Source organism: Pocillopora damicornis, chromosome 1, assembly GCF_964200805.1.
Source record: "Pocillopora damicornis chromosome 1, jaPocDami1.2, whole genome shotgun sequence".
NCBI lineage: Eukaryota > Metazoa > Cnidaria > Anthozoa > Scleractinia > Pocilloporidae > Pocillopora > Pocillopora damicornis.
In genome coordinates, this window is record NC_142670.1 from 29,529,148 (window position 1) to 29,549,946 (window position 20,799).

Here is a 20,799-nt window from a genome sequence, read left to right on the forward strand (position 1 = left end):
GTTTTTTGTTGGACGACCGCATAAAATAAAGAGCTTTCGTGGCAACGTGATCATAATTAGAAAAAATTTCGAATCCTCTATAAATAGTGCAGCTTTGTGAGGGTATTATTGAATTTCATTCTCTCTACGACAATAGTAAGAGGTGCAGCTTGTTATGCACCTCCTGCATATTTTCCGCGTCGTCTGATGATAAGTTTCCTAGATTGTGTTCCAAACATTTCAGTTGCTGACACGTTTCAGGGAACGAGGTGAGTTAGTCCACTGTCTTTTTTTTCAATATTTCACCGTTCTTAAGCCTTAGGCAACTACTCTAAAACAGGTGGAGATCCAATGGGGTTTAATTTCTCTTGTGGGTGACATCACCGGGCCTCGGAAGATCTTTGTGTGGGTGTTATTATCGTTTCGCGGTCTCGAAAACTCTCGAGTTTTGTATTTATTCTTCCTCAACGACTGTGTGGTAAAAATTATATACATACATACATTACATATATATATATATATATGAACTAGAACCACACATGGTAACTGTGAAACGAAGACGCAATGAATTTCTATGCATTTTTGTTATTTTGCGACCGGAAATATATCACGCATAATTCCCTAAGTTACTTGGCAAAAATGAAAGATTTAAGAGCCCGATCGCCCAAATGAATTAATATTTGGCTACTAGACGCATTTGCAAAGTTCTCAGGATTGATGAACAGAAACGACGAGAAATGTGTCATGTTATATTGGGTTAGTGTTTGAAACGCGTGACCTTAACAAGCCTCACACGTTGTGTGCATAATATAACGTTGTAAACAATAAAAACATTTCTATTCTATGAATCGACTTTGCAAAACATTATGTATTTATTCAAGATAAGCTAGGGGCGGTCATTCGAGCTTTAATTGTAAATTTCTCCGCAGTGTTGTCCCTGTTTGCCAACGACTGAGTACGGTGACGGTAATCGACTGTCAAATGGTGAGTATTTATAACTGGCTTAAACTGCAAAACTAAGACACCAAAAAGATAGAATGATTAAGTAGAAGATTGGTATCATTTCGTAAAACGTTGCTCGGGGTCATTTCCAAGTTATCGACGTTGCATCGTATACGTTGTAATTAACTATCGAAAGTGCAACCATTAACTACAATTGTAACCAACCGACTTCAATTTAAAGCCCTATCTAATCCAAAATTGATCTACTCGGCTGATTCAGTTTATTTAAAATCCCTAGTCCAATTTTCGGCTTACTTGAATCAAAAATTTTTGGGTGAACCACTATAAACTATTTCATGTCTTGACTTTTGGAGCACGAGACGAACTTAGTATCATTTTATCATCATCATCTATTTGTTATCGTTACCGCGCAATTTCGGGTATGCGGAAACTTTCGAAACCGAAGGAAAAGACTATCGTACGCATTAGCAAAGGCGATGAAAAGTGTCCACTCAGAAAAGCAAAAAACAAAAACAAAAAACAGAAAATAAAAGTAAAGGGAAAGTTAAAAAAATAATCGAAGTTACCGTAATTACTCGATTAAACGCCGCAGTTTAGAGCAGAAATATTAATAAACGCCCCCTCGAATAAACGCCGCATCATGATGCGGCGCTTATTCGAACAATAGACTAAAAAAACACATAGTGATAAATGCTTCGATCGCAGTTGGAAATTTTGGGTGAACCAGATACAAATCCTTGTGAATTTACCAGTTCTAATGTCGAGAAAACATATCCGACATTAGATCTTTATTAACTTTATGTATTGCAGTAGCATTAACATGCAAATTGTGAAATCGAGAACGATATAGAAAATTACTTTTTAGACAAACACTAAGACATTTTTTTCTAAATTCAGATGGTCAGTTGCCATATTACTGTTTGCAAGAAATAAATTGGATTTTAAATGAACGCCGCCCTCGTATAAACGCCGCCCTTGAATGTTTATTGCACTCGAATCGCGAAAAATTTGATAAATGCCGCAGCGTTTAATCGAATCACTCCGAGGAGTGACTGGTGTCTAATGTTACGAGAATGTATATAAAAAAATGATTGTTAAACAAATTCTCCTGGTCAGCACCATAAGAAATGTATAGAAACAGTATGAAGAATATTCAACATGATCATTAGGCAATAAAGCTTAAACCTCGCCACTCGACTTTAAAACTGAAAACAATTATTTCATATCTCTTTCGTAACGCTTTGAAAGTGTCACGAAACGGAAGACGCCTTGATTTTTTTCTCTCTTGTAATGGCTTAAATTTTCTACTCACTACGTTAAGAGACTGATAATCTGACATCCAGATTCAAACACACGATAAGCTACCTGTTAGACAATGAAGTGTCGATTCAGTTCAGACATTTCAGAAGGTAAAACTGCCCCCCCCCAAAAAAAAGAAAAAAAAAAACATGCTTACACTGTGTTTCAAGGAAAAAAAGTAATTAGGCACGAGAGACTAACCGCAAGCACCAAAGGTTAAGATTTGCGGTTTTCTTTTTAAATCTGTTTTTATCATTATTATTGTGATTGTTTTTTACACGACTAATCTAGTCACGTCTGTCTGAGTCATCCCGAAAATAAAGGGCTGCGTGGTGTATTTAGCAACAGACCGCACCTTCTTGCGGGTTACCACGATAATAACCCACGCAGGATATTGAAAGAACACGAGAGAAGTTTGTATATCACGAGCCTCCGGCTCGTGATTAACGAACTTATCGAGTGGTTTACTAAGCCAATAAAACTATAAATAGCGCGGTCTACCGCTTTTATAAAATAAACTTAACATGGGTTTACTGATGAAATAAACGTAGGTTTTTACCGATTAGGGTGCTTGTAGTATTTCAGTAAATTTTTTCACGTGTACTCTATTCCTAAACTTAAGAAGTGGCTGTAGAGTAAAACGTGATGAAAAATGATCTAATAGTCGGCGGTAAGCACATTTACGGTAAGCAGGAATCCACGTATGTGCATCTATTTCAGTTTCCTTAATAATGATATTAAATATTCGTTTTGATTATTTGGAACTCAATGTGATATTTAGCCCATGCATATCTAAAGGATATATAAAGATAGTATTGTTTATTTGGTTAAGCCTTGGAATTATGCCAGCCTCCAGAAAAAGCTTATTTTATTCTAAGTACTTTTGTTTTTGCGTTTTCGGGGTGAATAAAATTCGGCGCGAGGCGATTGCTGGGAGTTACCCTAACAAGATGAGAAAATGACATGACAGATAGCTTCCGACGGCGTGACCTGTAGCGTGTCTGAACGTGACCGCTCAACCACGTGACGGTGTATTTTCTGTTTACATTACCGTCGCTAGCCATTCGTAATATATTCGTAGGAACTGTCAATGTTTACAATTAACTCTTGCGAGGATTCAAATGTAAATCTTCTTTACCAGCGACACCCATGAACAAAAAGAGACGAGAGACATTCGCCACCAATCTTAGTACTAAAAACTCTAAAGGTAAGGAAATTTTTTCTTAAATGCTACATTGCAAAGCTGCTTTTCTATTGTGACGAATTTACTAGCGTCATAACCAAACTACCTCGGAAATCATTCGCTTTGCGAAATTCGTTTAAGGTTTGCTTTCAAAATGTGACGCACTACACCACACTTCGCTAATTTGAAGCAGTGGTGAAGGCCTTCGAAATTTTATTTCGCAATAAGAGTCAGCGGGTAGGCGGAGTGTTCTCGAAATATTGCCTGGTGGTTTGGACTTGAAAATCTAGGCGCTATCTTAACAGTGTCAACATCGAATGCTTTGTCAGCACTTTCTGCAAACTTAAATATCTTGGAAAAAAGATGAGATGTTTTGATCGAAATCGAAAATGTACTGCAAAGCTTGGTCCATAAAGATCCATAAAAGCCTTAGATAATTAAAATTTAAAAAAATAACAAGGAAATATTTTTACGAGCATCTAGTTAATATTCAACCGCGACAAATACCCAAACCAAGGAAATTTTTATCTGACATAATATTCCGCTTAGCGATGCATCTACTGAAAGGGGCCAACTGATTCGAAACCATACGTGACCTTCGATGCTAAGATTCTATGAACGAGACACTTAAAAAACATTGTTTTACTTTATTTTTTCCCCCCGTGCTTATACGCTATTATTTTCAACTCTGCAAAAAGTCAGAAATAATTTTGTTTTCTATGGGGTTTTTTTGGCATGGTTTTTTTTGTTTTGTTTTATTTGTTTTGCAACACAACCACTGATAAAATCCTTTCCTCGAAGGCTCCCTTGTAATTTTCAAGGGAAATGTTTTGATCTATATCTCTATATGCCTAAGGCGAGGGTGGCGAAATGCTTACTTTGATTTTATCTTATATGGCTAATGAGGAAATTTCTAGCCTGTTTCTCGTTACCTTGACCATAAAAATTAATTTGTAATTAAAAATTTTCTCTCTAAAAACTCATAAGATTTGTAAAAGTTTTAAAATAGACCTGGAAGTAGCTGCTACTGAGTTTTACCTCAAAATAGCATTTCTAAGTAACTTGAGTCAGTGCTGTGGCCCTAGGGAAGGCGTTGTGTTAACGGGAATCTTAAGGAGTGATTAACTCCCGAAAATTATTTTTGCACAAGGAAACACTTTTCGATCTAGCAAAAGAAAACGTGTTGCTTCCTTTTTACGCTCAAATTTCCCCTAAGAGTGCATTTGAGCAGATACGTTTGTAGAATTTGCTTGAATATTTGGCATTACGATCGATCTTTACTTTTTTAGTCAAGAATGTTTTTGGCAATTAGAGCAGAAAAACGTTTCTGTTGATAAAATCAAAGGCAAAATGATACCCTGCGTGAGGAGCCCTCGACAAGAACGCAAGTTACACGTGCGTGAGAGAGCAGAAACGCCGGCGTAACTACTGGCTCGCGCGTGTTCGACTCAATCCCTCGCGTCCGCGCGTGTCTGGTGTGTTGTGATTTCTTTGACACAAGGTCTTTTTTATTGTATTATGTAAACCTAAATGTCATTTCAGCTGTTGCCATTATTTTGGTTCTTTTTTTTTTTTTTTTTGCCTTTTTGGTTTTTCGGTTTTTTTGTTTTATTTATTTTTTTGTGTTTCACTCAAAAATGTTTTTTGGCGATTAGAAAAGGAAAAGAAAAACATGTCTGTTGATATCAATTAAAAGCCTTAATGATGGCACATAGATAGAAGGAAAATAACAGAGGCAGGAAAGAACAGATCTTGCTTGAACGCAAGAAGCTTATTCCAGTCCCTCGCGCCCGCGTAAATCGAGTATAACTGGTCTGTTGCAACAGAGTGTCATCCTCTTGGAACACTTTAATGCTCATGAAGAATTTTCTAGAAATGACAAGTCGGTGATGCAATTCAACTAGACAGGAGGTTAATTGATTAAAGTCCGATATTGGAGGCTAAAGATTAAAATCAAGAATAAATCTTTCAATCCACGTATTGACCCTCAGTGAATATGAAGAAAAGGTTGCAGCCGTCTAGGTTCCCCTCTCTTTCATATCTGAAGGTGTTCCTATTCAAACTTTTTTTTTATTACATGTAGTCACATTTCTTTTTGAGGAAAGGAGAAGAACTAATTTCACTTTCTGGTAAATCAGTAAAAATAAGCGGTGATTTGGCGTTCCTGTCTTGTCTACCATGCTCGTGATCTAAGGATGTGTGAAGGAATTGCTAAGTTGCTTCAAGTGACGTAATGAAAACTTGATACGCGTCTCAAATTTAGCAAATTGCACAGTCAGGCTCTAATCTTCACAAATATATCTCCGATTATCTAAGGTAAGTTGTCATTTCTCTGAGACATTATTTATTTCTCTGAGACATTATTTATTCAGTGCTTCGTGTTCAAAGCAAACATCAAAACCCACTTCCCAATTATTGAATAACCGTCACGATCAACATTGAATGGGGGAGTGTATTGAAAGCTACGAACCGTGAAAGGTTAATGTGTATTGAACCATCTTAAGTGGACGGGTGGCTCTCCTTCCTTCCAAAATTTGCGCTTCTCTGATGAAGTAGCATCGTGGGCGGGAGGCAAGCAGTGCTATCATTGCCCTGGAATTTTATTTCATAGTGGGCTCGAGCCTTGAACATTTCCTTCTGAATTTGGAAACCTCTTCACGAAAAACGTCACTAGTTAATTTATAGTCAGTCACGCAACACTGCATCATTCAAGACTAACACGATATTGACATTTTCTTCATTTGAATCTTGGTTAACCAGAGCGACGAGAGAACTGAAAGATTTCCGCTATTGCGTTTTATTTATGGCTTAGTTTAAAGTATTCATATTTTGGCCGTCTTTCTCCAGTATATCCTGTATATAAATTTGACGAACTTATCAATATGCATCCGTTATCGGTCTGCGTATGCAGAGCAAAGCATAGCTAAAAATAACTTTTCATAAAAGCTGTGCAAAGGTCGCAAATGAGCCCTTTGAGGCTCGTTTTAAAAAACGCGTTGCAGACTTGATCAATCCGAAAATACGATCCTAGTTCCATCCACACATCTCGATAAGTCGAGACAGCTATCCTTCTCTTGAAACGCAAATCTCGATTGGTCATAATTTTAAATTATTGGTACCATATTTGGTATTGACGTTGAGTGCTCTGTCAGCGCTTTTGAGAACCATTTTGACTTGAAACAAAGATGAGGAGTTATGAACTCAAGATTTTCGCAGCATTGTGTGGAAAAAGCCTACGCCGATGAAATATTCCAGGTCGCTAGCTGAATTTGTCGGTCAGTTACAAGTAGCTAGTTCATGTTATTCATATCATGCATGGCATCTGACTTGTGCAATTAATCTGTCTGAGCATATTTCCGCAAGTGATACATCCTGGCAAAAGAGGCCAACGAATTCGAAACCTCTCACGATCCTATGATTCTGTGAATGAAATTATCTAAAGAAGTTGTTATTTTTTTCGTTTATTTATCAGATGCTTAAATTTTTATTTTCAATGTTGCATAATATCAGAGTATATTTCGTGATGCGACTCAATCATTTACAATAATTTGGCCTTAAAGGCCATTTTGTTATGTTTACAGATAAGCAATATTTAGATCTTTAGATGCCTAACGTGACAGGCTAAATGCTTGGCGGAAACATCAACTAATATGGGAATTCATGAAAATGCCAACCATAACTCGTTACGCTTCTTTTATTAATTAGCAGTAAAAGCATTAGTTGCTGTGTTGTTTTTATCAAAGAATTGACCAAATGAGCAAAGTTTTACGCAGCTGTTCCTCGTCTCCTAAAATCATTGCTCTTAAAGGTTCCTTTGATATCCACACTGGAAGTCGCTGCTAAAAAGTTTGACCTCTACCCAAATTGCCGACTTGCCGACTCAAATCAATACAGGAGCTCCAAGGAAAGTAAAGCATGCGAGGTTCCTAAAAGATGATCCACATAAATCTTCTCCCTACAATTTTTTTACATTATCCAGCAAACTGGTGATGTGAATAGACAGACTTAGCAGCACGAAATTGCGACCTAGATATGACGTGAAAATTCCATCCACTTTACTGCCTTTCGTCACGTTCACTTTCATTTCGTTTCATGCATTTTATTTCATCTCATTTTGCCTCACTTTCGACTCCATTTCAGTGCTTTTTTTGTCTCATTGCATGTTAATTCATTGTTTCATCATTTTTTATCGTTTTAGAAAGTTCTGCTCGGAAGCCGAACAACATTTCGTTCTAAATATAGTGCAGTAAATATATATAGTTGTTTGAGGAGTACTTCCTTCGATTTCCAAACTGATATCAATGTCTTTGATCCCAATAAAATTTTTTATTTGTCTCTAGATCTGTGAAGCTGTCATGACTTTGCTAGCATTTGGATTTGAAGAAGTTGCCAAATAGGTGAGTGTCTTTTTTCTTTCTTAGCTACGAATTAGGCTACGATGTGTTCATTTTTTTTTGAGTCGCTGAAAACTGCAGTTTGATGGAAGAAAAATCTACACGGAACCTCGTCAAATATTAAAGACGAATTATTAAACCTCCTGAGAAGCTATTAAAATAGAGATAAAATCATAACAAAGATGGAAAAAGAATGATTTTACTTGGAAAAGTTAAGAATTATCGTAGAGTATGGAGTATGTTGTAATGGAAAATGGGAAGGGGGGGGGAGAGGTGGGATATGAAATGTAGAAATACATGTCAGTATTTTTCAACTATGATTTTGTCCATTCAAACGTTGCAAGACATCCTCGTCTCACTGAGCGTGTACAACTGATGGAGGTTTGTGTTTGTGATATTGGAGCTTTTCCAAATTGGAAACTGTATAATTCATTTGGAGACAGCGTGACGAACATGCGTGATTCTTTTTTATGGGATATTGTAAAAGCCATAATTTCCTTAATCAAGATGCATTGAAATGACTAATTTCCCTTGCCGTCATCCTTGTTTTGTTGTCCTTGAACAATGCAGATATTTAGTAGTTTGTTGCCGTTAGTCAATATAATCTCTCTTCGGCTGGCTTGGTAGTAACGCTCCTTGTCACGCAACACCGTGACTGTCGATTATCGATTATAAAACTTCGCCCAAAGATTGTATGCCCAACGATAACCAGTTCGCAAGAAACATAAAAGACTCTTACGCAAGCAATACCTCAAAATTAATTAAAAATTTGATTACGTTTGCAAAATGACGAGTTCATTGGTTAATTCTGCTTCAAAGCATTGCTTGCTACATGAACCCTTAGCAAAAAGTCGTATGGGACTATGCCACATTTTACAACATTCGGTGATCGTACGAAGAATTCTTCAATTTATTAATTTATCAATTAATTTATTTTTGAGATGTAAATCGACAGTTAAAATTGCGATTTACTTCCCCATAGTGTTCACAGGATTACTTGATCATGAGATACCCTTGATTTTGTCACGTTTATAAATGGAAAACTTCAAATCTTTCCACTTGTGTACAAGATTTCAGGGAATCATGAGGTTTTCACGAACTGAGAAAAAAATTCACGAGTCACCAATATTTTAGGAGGCATATCACGTCTTATGCTGGTTTGATTTAAAGAGGTGATACAAACCTTGTGCTAGAACCCAGTCAGTATGAGAAACGACTGCCTTGTCGATGTCATAGAATATGACAGTTTTAATACACGGCCATTCACCGCTGTTGCCTTTTTTTCCTCATTATTTTAATATTTGTTCCAAGGGAGGGGCAGTTACTTGATCAACCCGGCACTTGGGTAGGGTATTTGAACGCAATTTTGGCCATAGGGAGGCGGGAATTTGTCGGAATTTGGACAAACCATCAAAATTTCGGGTGGGTTGCCCGGGGGTTGCCCGTGTGGGGGGTGTTGAAACTTCGTATAGATCAACCGTGATATAGAACCCAGCTAATCATTCGAACACGGGTAACTCGAGCCCCCCCCGATAACCTGAATAAGACTCGATTTTTCTTGACCCGATTTTTTCCGTCATTTACTCTCGGCTGTCTCGAACCCGCGCTTATTCGAACCATTTGTTTATGTTTGGAGTTCGAATTAGCGGGGTTCTACTGTATATGAGCGACAATTTTTCTTTACACTTAAGCTCAACTTGCTCCAACTTTACTGAGCAATTTGCTTGAATGTTTGGCATAGTTATGTATTCAATAATGTGTTTGGCCGTCAGAGCAGAACATTCTGTCTGTTGATAAAACATTCTTATGTCTATCGATAACGCGCGTGACAGCCTCTCGAGAGGAAGCAGGCATGATGATCTTAATCACTCGCGCAGGCCCGCGTAAATAAAGCGCCTTCAAGACAAGCTTCATGATAAGAGGCTAGTGACCGTTGTGTTGCAGAAGATATTGTTATGTTGTTACAACACTTCAAACTCATTGTGATTTTTTAACGAAATGGAAGGGTGGGAATGTACAGCAACTACTAGGGAGGACTATTCATCGGTGAATCGAGATTTTGACCACATTTTAATATTTCAAGCCGCACATTGACCTTTGAGGGCTTCTGATGACTCATCTCATGCATCGGCCTTTTACTACTAATTCAGCATGACTGTGATTCTTCAGAAAGGAATTCGGACTTGCATTTCATCGAGGGCCAGCTGTTTGAGGGAAACACAGGGAAGCAATATACTTAATTGTTCCAGCATCTGGGATATGAAGAACAGTATTGATGTTTCAGTTGATTTAAAGCAGTTGCAACCGTAGAAGCTGATGAAAGGCGCTTGTCTATCAGAACGGAAGTGTTTTTTCCGCATTTTTTTTCTTTTTTTTAAGTTGCGAGCACGTAATAATTCTATTTTCGCTGAGAATGGACAACCGAAATGACAGATTTAAGAAGAAAAAAAATCCTCGAACTGGGGAACGAAAATATTATGTGATTTAGCAGTATTAGTCATAATGCACAGATTATAAATATTATTGTGAAATATGGTTATGAAATAATAGAATTACGTAGCCCGTATCTTAGCAATAATAGAGTGTTACAACAATTCTTCTTAATGTGACAGTCATATGAAAAATATTTGTATAGTGGTCCCAAAATCATCCATACGTCACGCTTTGGGTAGCTTTTCGGTCCAGTCCGTTTAATCAATCAATTTTCTCAATGCTAAATGGCACTAAACTGACTGGTTGCAATCATTCGTCAGCGATGACCTCTTTCTTAATTCCTGTTCCTGTTCAAACTGATTTTTACTACACGCTCATCTCTTTGGCGTTTCTTGTACATACACAGTACAAGGACAACGTACAAGTGTTCATGATGATCGAAAGAGTTGCTCATTTGCGCCTGACAAGTAAAATAATGAAAACATGATAGTAATTTGCACCGTCACTCTCTCAGTAGTCTCCGATAATCATAACCCTCGATAAATATTTGTCGGATTAACTCAGGTGAGTTATCATTCCTCTTAGTAAACATATTCTTCATATTTTCTGGATGAAATTCATCGTGGAAACACCAACCATCAAAACCCACGTCCTGCACCTGGAAAAATCGTTGTGATCTGTGGGAGTATTTACGCTACAAAACCGTCAAATCCAAAATGCAAATCGCATTGGTTCAAGTGAGCGGGTGTCTTTTTTCCCCCAGCCGGAATTTATGCTTAGCTGATGAAATGATATCCTGGGCGGGCGATAAGATGAGCTACCCTTTTCGCCGGAATCTCGGACCTTGGATCTTTCCATCAAAATTTCATCGTGATGTTAATCAACGTCACGCAACACGCCACAACGCTTGTGACAAACGCGGTGTATAAGCTTTCCCTGTTTGAATCTCTCTTAACCAGACGAGCAAAAGACTGAAGGATTTCCGTTATTTCTGGTCTTATTCATATCTAAGTCTAAGTTTTTTTTATATTTAGGCTCACTATCGCTTAAATACCCTGCATTCAAAATTAATCCTGTAAATTTCGCGGAACTTGTAAACTGCCACCTCATTCTTCCGCGCGGTCTGCGCATTTGTAGGAAGTCATGATTGAAAATAGGTCTTTTAAGCAGTGTAAAGCTGCGTAAAAAGAGCCTGAAAGCATGTTCCAGCATCATCATTCCATACAAGCGATCTAATCACAATTATTAACACTTATCATAAGTGAAAACACATCTCGATTATTGGTTGGCTCACGATCGACCCACTCTTAAGACGAGAATCCTAATTGGTCGAAGCAACTTCCGCTCTGTTTGAACAAGACTTGAGAGGTCACGACTGAATAACATTTTAAACGCTCTTTCAAGCTCTGCAACGAATCTTCCATGTACTTAGGATGAAGTTTATTGTTTTCTATGTGGGATCGCGAAGTTCGGCGTAGGTCCTTTAGCTAAATTTAACCATTGTAAGCACACTTGGGCGACATTATAGTATTTTGGTTCGTAGGTGTCAAGATTCTTGCATGATGTTTCATTGATGTTATGAAATTTAATTTGCGTAGGTGATGGCATCCGTCGCTTGGGTTGTGAAGAACGTATATGCGCACTAATTTTGGAAGTGCAATATCTCCCTCAAGGGATGTACCGGGAGAAACACGTCGGTAGTGCTTGCTACGGAGAATCCCTAACATTCGAAGGACACGAGGAAGTTGGGAGAATAATCGAGGAATCACCACCAAGAGCGCCGAAATGAGTAAGTGAATTAATATTAAACGTAAAATATTCTGTGAACCGTTTCACACCTCTTCAAAAAAATTAGATTCAGTCGAATTATTCTCGAGGTAGTCGATTGGAATCCGTTTTGGTCACCTTGGGCAATATTTCCGCACAACCCCGTACTTCATTATGCAGACACATCTTGGAAAAATAAAACTGGAGAAAACGATGGAATATCTTTGAGACTACGACTTTGTTTTAGAATAGTATGGGATTATCAGAAAATCTTTCCCCTTTTGGACTTAACTGTCGTCATTGATTCTTTTCCATTGAGCGATATTTTAGCAGGGGACTAAGATTGCGCGACGATTGCGTGTGTCTTTGACCTAATTTATGCCGTATACCAGAGAAGTGACACTTCAAAGCGTTCTCGCTCAATCGGATAATTACTACCACTTTTATTTTTGTGGTTTCTCAAAACGCAAATAACCAAATATGTATAAAGAATGCATGAAATGACTTCGCCATATACCTTTGAAACGTAAGACCAGAGCCGAAATCCGCTGTAAATTAAAATTATGTTTAACATAGCTCGCTTGCTTGTCCTACTGATAAGCTTCGTTTGAGCCAAGACGGTCTGTCTCTCTATTTTCTTATGGTTGCGTGTAAACATTTGATTTCAAAAAAGTTGACACAAAAATATGCGTTTGTAATAAACGATGACAACTCAAGGCTCACTAGGTACACGTACACAATAGCCACCATTAACACGTGGTGAATTATGAAACTTATGTTCGCTTTGTGGAAGAAAAGGACGGTCATAACAAAGGTTTTTCATAAAGAACAAGGAATGTGCATCACTAATTATGTATTTGGACGAGCATTCCCATAAAGCCATTGCGTCCCTTCGTTCGTGGATCACATGCTTTTAAGGGGTCACCGTTTTAGCAAATGAGCCTTCATCACGACGTGCGCAGTTCCAATTCGTTGCGAAGTTCCCGTCCAGTTTTGTAGAGAGTTCCTTTTGCCAAACTTCCGTAATTCAGTTGAAGAAACTAATGAAGAAAATTGACCCCCTCTCAACTGATTCTTCTCCTTCCGGTCATCTGTCCTTCAAAAATAGCAGTGTTGCAGTCGCTCAGAGGAAAAATGGAATTTTAACAACATTTTGAAGATCAAAACTCTTCTCCAAGTCTTTGATTTTTGTTAAGCTGAGACCACTACTGAAACTTTGGTATTTTACTTGGTTTCTCTTGATTCTCTTTTTGTAAGCGAATTTTCCAGGATAACTAGTTTGAAGAACCAGATTTTCATCGAAAATTAAGAACTGATTCATGCTTAGCTTGCGAATGTCGGGGTGTAGATGCACTTGCGGTATTAGAAGAGCACTAGAGAAGCGGAAGAGTCGCTCGTAGGCGAAAGAGCACAACTTACCAACAAATTTTCACAATGACATTGGAATCCGACCAGTTACATATTTTGATATTCCGGGTTTTTTTTTTTTTGCTGTTCGTGTGTCAACCATGATTTATCAATGGAATTTAAAATGCACTTTTCATTTCATTTCCTCGAAATCTCATGAAAAGCTTTGATAGCTGCAAAGCATAACTTTCCTTGATTTTCGGAATGATATCGATGTTATATGTAATCTTAGATGTAACATTACATTTAGACTTTGAAATGCTTAGCAACTTTCATGACCGTGCGAGTTTTACAAGTTTTCAAGCCTTATTTATATGATCAATAACATCACTGTCAGTGGAGGAGGTGGTGCGTCACGCGGATGTCAGAGAAGACTCCAGAAAAACAAACAAAATAAAAAAAACAAACTATCATAACAATGAGTTGCTCTTCCGGTTAAGATTATAAGTACAAAGTCTGGTTTGCTCAGTGGATCAATGACGGTTGTTGTTTAGAGAAGGAGAAACCATAGGTATTTCACGAAGATTTCAAGATGTCTTAAGTGAAAATGGCTTCTTTAACGTGATTAATTAAGTTGTTGGCTCTTTTTTTTTTTCAACGACGGCTTGGACTTTCCGTTGACTGAGCAATTGAGAGGCTCTATTTTCTGGAAAAGTGCCCTACAGCGGAGCCACTCACTTACTTGGCATTGTTTCAAATCCTTGTTTTTTCCTAAGAACATTCATGGTATGAGAGCATTAGAACTTGTCTGAACTTATACTCTGTTGGTGACGACTAACTCCTCCCTCCGTTCCCATTGAAATTGAAAACCATGATTTCTCCCTTCTCCCCTTCCCCCCTCCCCCCCCCCCTTTAAAAAAAAAAGAAAAAGACAAAAAACCTTAGCTTTCGTTTTGGGGGCTTCACGCATGAATAGACAGTTTTAACCAGAGGCTTTTGGTACGTGGCTCTGTTCAAAAAGATTTCAGTTGTAGGAAACACAAATGCGTACTCGAGTGATTTGTTGCTTTCCGCCCGTAAAGTCTTCGTTTAACCCTTTGACTCCTAAGAGTGACGAGCATCTAATTTCTCCTTACAATATCACTCCTGAATCAAACATTAAGGTCAGGAGAATAAAAGATATGATCACCAACTAAAGGAGCTTGTGATTTTTTAAACAAATTCTCCTTGTAAGCCTCTTAGGAAATAAGCAGAGAACAGTAGGGAGAAAAGGGATGTAACGAGTTAATCCACATGAATGAGAAAAATATAAGTAACTTTCTCCAAGTTATTTGTTGTATCTTTTCTTAGCTGCAGCTCTATCTTCTCATGAGTTATTTGAGATGTTGCAGTCGCTGTCTGAGAAACAACCCGAGGAGGTGCATAGGAAAGACTGGGGCGTAGGTTCGGAAATATATTGTACCGTTGAAGAAGGTAGGTTTTAAACTGAGGAGGGAGGGGTAGGTAGGTAGGCAGGTTACACTTAACTACAGTTAAGGAGCTTAAGTAGCTGTCGGTGGGTAAACCCGCGAGTGTGTGCAGGTCATCAAGTATTCTGGTATTCGTTTGTACTTCTTGCAAGAGAAAGGAAATTAACGAATTAACTGTCTTGTCCACGAACAGAAACGTTGACCCTTGCACGGCTCGAACCCAGGACTTTCGATGCCGAGTCCAATACGCTTTCCTCATGGGCCGGTCAAGGAAGTAAAGTTTCATTGGCCAGAAAAAAGGGTCAAGGCTTGACCGGCTTTTTCTTTGCTTAGAAGTAGTATTACAACGAATGAAAAAAATGATCTCATTATCTGAATTTCTGTTTTTGTATTTCCTTAGACGCAGCAACATCTCCAAGCAGTTTACCTCAGCCAGTACAACCAGTAGCTGAAGAACAGCTAGAGGAGGTGTTTTGTGTGAAATGGGGTTCAGCTTCTGATATGCACTGGCAACTGGACGATACTAAAAGCGCTATTTACAAGTATCTGTTAGAGTACGGTAAACGAGAATTTCCATCCCACAAGAAAACTCTAAAACAGCTAAAAAAGAACCTGGCGCGGTTTAAAGATGAGGATCAACTTCGTGACACAATGACGAGCGTGACGGAAGAAAGGTCGAGCACTTTTCACGCACTCATCGCTGAGGTCGCGAGTCACGTAATCGTTGCAACCGTGCGTTTGAAACAGCCAGGTCTGCGGAAGTTTTACTCCAATGGCATCGGAAAGCACGTAATGACTTCTGTGGAGAGGAAACATTCTTGTTTGATAGAGATACTCGACGACAAGACACAGGCTACCTCCAGCGACGAGATCGAAACTTGCTTTGACAGTGCCTTAGCTGAGTTTGAGAAGATCTCGGATGTCTTCAAAACACATGTTAGTATATAAATTGAATTAGTACAACACACTATGAGGGGGAAGGGGTGTAGAGGATATTGATGGAGGAGGGATGTGCCATCAATAAAGATGAATATAGAACGTAGCTCCCCATCCTCAGATATTCATCCAAATTTTGCTTACGAATTTTGAGGTACAGGATCCGTCATAGCAGTGGACCTCATTGGGTTCACAATATATGCTGGTTCCCAAAAGAATTACTTAATGCTTTCAAGCTGAAAAGTTCCTTCATCTTCGTTACTCAAGCGGTCATGAAATCACGATCTATCTCGGTTTCTATAGCAACAAGGGACTGTAAGTATCACCATTACCCCAAGTTCACCTTCCTTCGTCCCTCATTCCTCAATTTCCTTGACCCTCACAATTCAATGGTGCCTGTTTATAATCGTGGGTGGAGAGACGCATTGTGATATTCAGGTGTCACTCTCCCCTAAGAACACGTAAAAAGAAAGCAAGAAAAAAAAGATAAAGCAAAACAAAAAAAAGTAAACCGCCTATGGGACCAGACCCATTCTCACAGCACTAACCGCTAACATCACACCACATCACCCTAGCTTTATTGTAGATGATCGCCCATGTCGCGAAAACACGGTGCCAAACAGCTATTGAAGAATGGAAGATTATTAACTACGGACGGTGTTTACTTTGCAGATGGGTTCTCCAAAAATTGTGGACGAGAAGGTTTGGCGCGAAAGGAGCTGGAAACGAACCTTCCCTGAACTGTCAGCGGATCGCAGTGAGAGCACATGGATTAAGAACACGCAGATATGCGTATGCATGGGCGATGTGACGAAAGAAACAACTGACTCTTTGTTGATCATAAATACAAATACACTGGAGCTGAAGAAAGGTGGTCAGTTAAACAAAAGTCTCGACCATGCTGCTGGCCCTACTGTCCGAAATGAGTGCAAGCGCATCATCTCCAGAGATGGTGCGCAACTTCCCGGCAACATAGTAATGACAGGAGGTGGGGATCTCCCCTCTAAGAACATAATACATGTCATCGCTTACCCAGGCTCTCCGCAGATTCTGGATCTTCAGATGGGAGTGAAAATGGGTCTAAAGTTCGCAGACGAAAGAGGAATGGGTTCTATAGTTCTACCAGCGATAGGCGCGGGGGCCATGGGACTGTCACCATCAAACTCGGCCCGGGTTCTTTCAAGGGGAATTCTAAGCTTTCTTGAGACGCCCCCACGGACCATCAGAGAGATAAGAATTGTCCTATTCAACGCAGATCTATTGTCGACGTTTCGCGATGAGTTGAAAAACGAATTCGCCCCCATTCAAGCCCTTGAGGGCTTTTCCCCGCTTTCTATGCCTGCTGAGGAAGAAGACTGTATGACTGAGATGACACCTTCGGTGGTCGAATTTCCCAAAGAGTGCGGAAACACTCCGCCGACTAAGACGGCAGAGTTTCGAGTGTATGGCAAAGATAGGAAGTGCGTTACCACTGTCATAAACAGTTTGCGTGGCAAGTTTATGAAATATTGCACAGTACAAAAAGTAACTCACAAAGAGATTCCTCGGTTGATTCAAAGCTGCTGGGCGTGGCTTCGACACGTGGCATCAAAACATGACGCGGATATTAAAAAAGATGAGCAAAACAGAACTCTTATAGTAGGCGGCAATTCAGACGATGTTTGTGTGGTTGTGAGTTGTATTCGGCAGAAAATCGATCAGCTCATCGAGAATCAGCAAGTACTTGAAAAACGTAAATTGATGACGCAGTACATGCGGTGGCATTATGTTATCCTTGACCAGGAAATTCCTGTCAACGAGGTAGTCAGCTCAATGATAGAAGAGGCGTGGACTAAGAAACAAGATGGAGTTGCATTCTGTATGAGTAATAACACTTACAAAGTGAATTTTAAGTCCATGACTGTTGTGTCGAGCGACATGAAATACCAACCACTCCGGCTGAGTCGGAAGTTATTTACAGAAACCGGTATGCTCTCTTCCTTACCCCTTTAACACTCAAGATCTGATTATTAATTCTCCCCTCTAGCTGCAACACGTTTCCTTGTAAATTAGATTCTGGAATTTGGCTTTAGATAAATATTGCAAACTCTTCCTGATAAGTTTGATAATTTTCATCACCCGTTTGCTGGATAATGTATGGATATTATAGGGAGAAGTTACATTTTAATCACTCACGGAAGTTAAAGGGTTTAGCTGCTTTATATTGTGGGTGCTAGGTAGTCTTGCGCAATCATTGTTTGTTCTCGTCACGAAACGCATTTTGATAGCTTCTAATCGGCGCCATTTTGCCTTTTGTTATAATATAAAGCAAATAGTTCCCATTTTGCCGTGGGTCTGTACAGTAACGGGACTCAGGAGAGGTCAAAAGGCTATAAGGACATCAGTGACACACTCGGCTACGCCTTGTGTGCCGCTTCTTTGTTCTCATCACATTTTGATGTCATCTGTGATCTATTATTGAAAACACGCACGGCAACATGGAATGTATTTGTAAACTATAAGAGATACTTCTTTTTCAGGTGTTGTCACTCCAGATTCTTGGTCAACGCAACCTTTCTTCGCAGACGGAAAACCATTTCCAGTTGCCATGTTTACCGTTGCCCCTTCCGCAGACATGGAGTACCAAAGCGTTGCCAACACGTTTTATAGCACTGGTGGCCCGGGTACGATAGTCAGCATCGAGCGTGTTCAGAATCCATGTCTTTACACGCAGTACATCGCTTATAAGCAGGAGGTTGAGCGGACAAACAGTCGATTCGATCGATACGTAAGGAACGAGTTACAACTGTTTCACGGGACGAAAGGTTCGAATGTTAACTCCATTAACAGGCAAGGATTCAACAGAACCTTTTCTGGAACGATGCACGGTTAGTTTGATGATTGTGTGTCATTTATTTTCTTTAAGGGCACCAGATTTTGATCTTGACTGAGTTCCATAATTTCTCAGAGAGGACCCATATTCATATTCGAGCTAAAGACTGCAAGAATTTCCGAAGAGCTCCGACACCACCTCCTTCCCAAGACCCCCCCTTCCCAAAATCGGACGTTTTCGGAAACAAAACCATCAATCACATGGGCATTTCTTCTTCTGTATTCCTTAGACTTTATCTCAAATTATTCTTGCTAGGCGTGAGAAAGTGGTAAGCAGACTTGAAAAAGCGTTAGTTTGGAGATTTTAATCCATTGTGGTCAGATTTAGCCGGTTTTAAATTTCAATTCTGTTTGTTTTGTTTCAGGAGCGGCCTTTGGCAATGGGGTGTACTTCGCATCTAGAGCGTCCTATTCTAAGGGCTACACGGCCCCGGATAAAAATGGACTGAGACACATGTATCTGGCTCGAGTCGTTGTGGGTTTTTACACCTTAGGACAGAGAGGGCTACTTGTTCCTCCCGCGATATCCAGTCATGAACCAGAAGTTCTTTTTGATTCTGTAGTGGACAACACGGAAAATCCATCCGTTTTCGTTGTATTTCGAGACGCGCAATGCTATCCGGAATATCTCATCACTTTTAAGACTTGAGTCAACCATCACAGTAGCTTTCATACATCTCATTATTGCGTGACTAGACACGGCTGTTGCGTGACTTCATTCTTTTCAATCCAGTCGTAACGCAATCTTCTACAAACGTTGAAACAAGCGCAGTTGTGTTGTTTCGTGTTGTTGTTGCCCTCCTAAAATACTATGATAATCCAAAGTTCAGAATTAACAATCCTCGTGGAATTTTTTTTTCCTGTTTGGAGAAATGCTGTTGTTAAATAATCTCCTTGTTACAACAACTTCATGTTTAAAAGCAATCAAAATATTAGGTATTATCTTTAAACAATTGCAAAACACTGGGTGAAGGAAAAAGAGAATTGGGAGTTATAAAATAAAAACAAAAGTTTAAAAAATCCCTTTGTATTCTTTTAGCTACAATTTAACTAATATCATAACCTAATAATACAAAACTATTCACCAAAGTGGAGGTAAATATTCACCACTTTCACTGATAATTAGGTGAATAATTTTTGGTATATACCACACAGAAACCAAAAAGTAGTTTTGTCAATATACCAGAAAAAAAGGTTGGAGACTAAACTCTTGACATGCAATTTTGTCTCCTCAGCTGCTTGTATGTAGGCGGATAGTACTGGCTAATTAATCATGACTTCCAAACAGGCCACTCATAGGGCAAAACACATTATTAACCTGTGTGGTGTACACTAACTAAGGGTGTTATGATATCTCAATATTTTACTAGCCTGCCTTGATTAGTTTGGCTATATGCAGGCCAGCCCAGTGTGTTAAGTGTAGATTAAAGAATAAAGAACCTATTTCAATTTTGTAATAATGTACATGCAAAAATTACAAGCTTTTGATTGGCTGAAAATGAGAGCATTCTTACATAACACACGACCAAATCGCATGTAGGGTGAGCACCCTTTCTAAATTTTTTCTGTTTTGACTCTTTGTGATGTGTTTTTTCATGTACATTTTTAACAAGTAACAACATGATTTCCCTTGCAATTTGGTGTAATAAGCTCTTGTAAACGGCTTGTGCAATTTTACTGTCTTTGAAAAATTTACTTGTTCTTGCTAACACCAAATTTCACATGAAATCATGTTATTACCTATATTGATTCAACTTTTAAAAGCATCAATTTCTGATGGGTTAAGTTAGTTGTTCAGGGAAGAATTTTCAACCACTCATCATGCGGAAATTTGTCTTCAGCCAAATTTTACAATGAAAATATACTTTTTAGTATATTGGACATACTGTACAACCCAGTTACAAGTGTGAATCCCACTTTGGCTTCATAAATTATCACAGGATTCGTCTCATGATTATTTCAAGTTTATAACCATTCAAACACATACATAAACAATTAACCTTCTAATCCCTGAGTATCTAGCATCTAATTTCTCCCAACAGTATAACTGCTACATTGCACAGTAAGGTCATGAGAATAAAAGAAATGATCACTGACTTAATATTCTCTTGATTGATAAAGAAATTCTCCTTGTCAGCACCTTGGGAATTGTATAGAA

General features: G+C 38.9%; 1 protein-coding gene across 8 annotated transcripts; it reads left to right on the forward strand.

Moving 5' to 3' along the window:
- Window positions 1-22: 22 nt before the first annotated feature.
- On the forward strand, window positions 23-20,737 carry LOC113679585 (protein mono-ADP-ribosyltransferase PARP14). 8 transcript variants are annotated; one of them, XM_089188997.1, is made up of 9 exons: window positions 23-248; window positions 909-963; window positions 7,765-7,821; window positions 11,850-12,040; window positions 14,716-14,838; window positions 15,235-15,770; window positions 16,443-17,736; window positions 18,290-18,637; window positions 19,007-20,737. In XM_089188997.1, the coding sequence occupies exons 4-9, from the start codon at window positions 12,037-12,039 to the stop codon at window positions 19,288-19,290; spliced, it is 2,589 nt and encodes an 862-aa protein (XP_089045123.1). In that variant the 5' UTR covers window positions 23-248; window positions 909-963; window positions 7,765-7,821; window positions 11,850-12,036; the 3' UTR covers window positions 19,291-20,737. The 8 variants fall into 8 exon arrangements, with proteins under 8 accessions (XP_089045123.1, XP_027052355.2, XP_027052351.2 ...); XM_027196554.2 differs by lacking the exon at window positions 909-963 and having other exon boundaries at window positions 111-248; XM_027196550.2 differs by lacking the exons at window positions 23-248; window positions 909-963 and adding an exon at window positions 3,146-3,448.
- The last annotated feature ends 62 nt before the right edge of the window (window positions 20,738-20,799 follow it).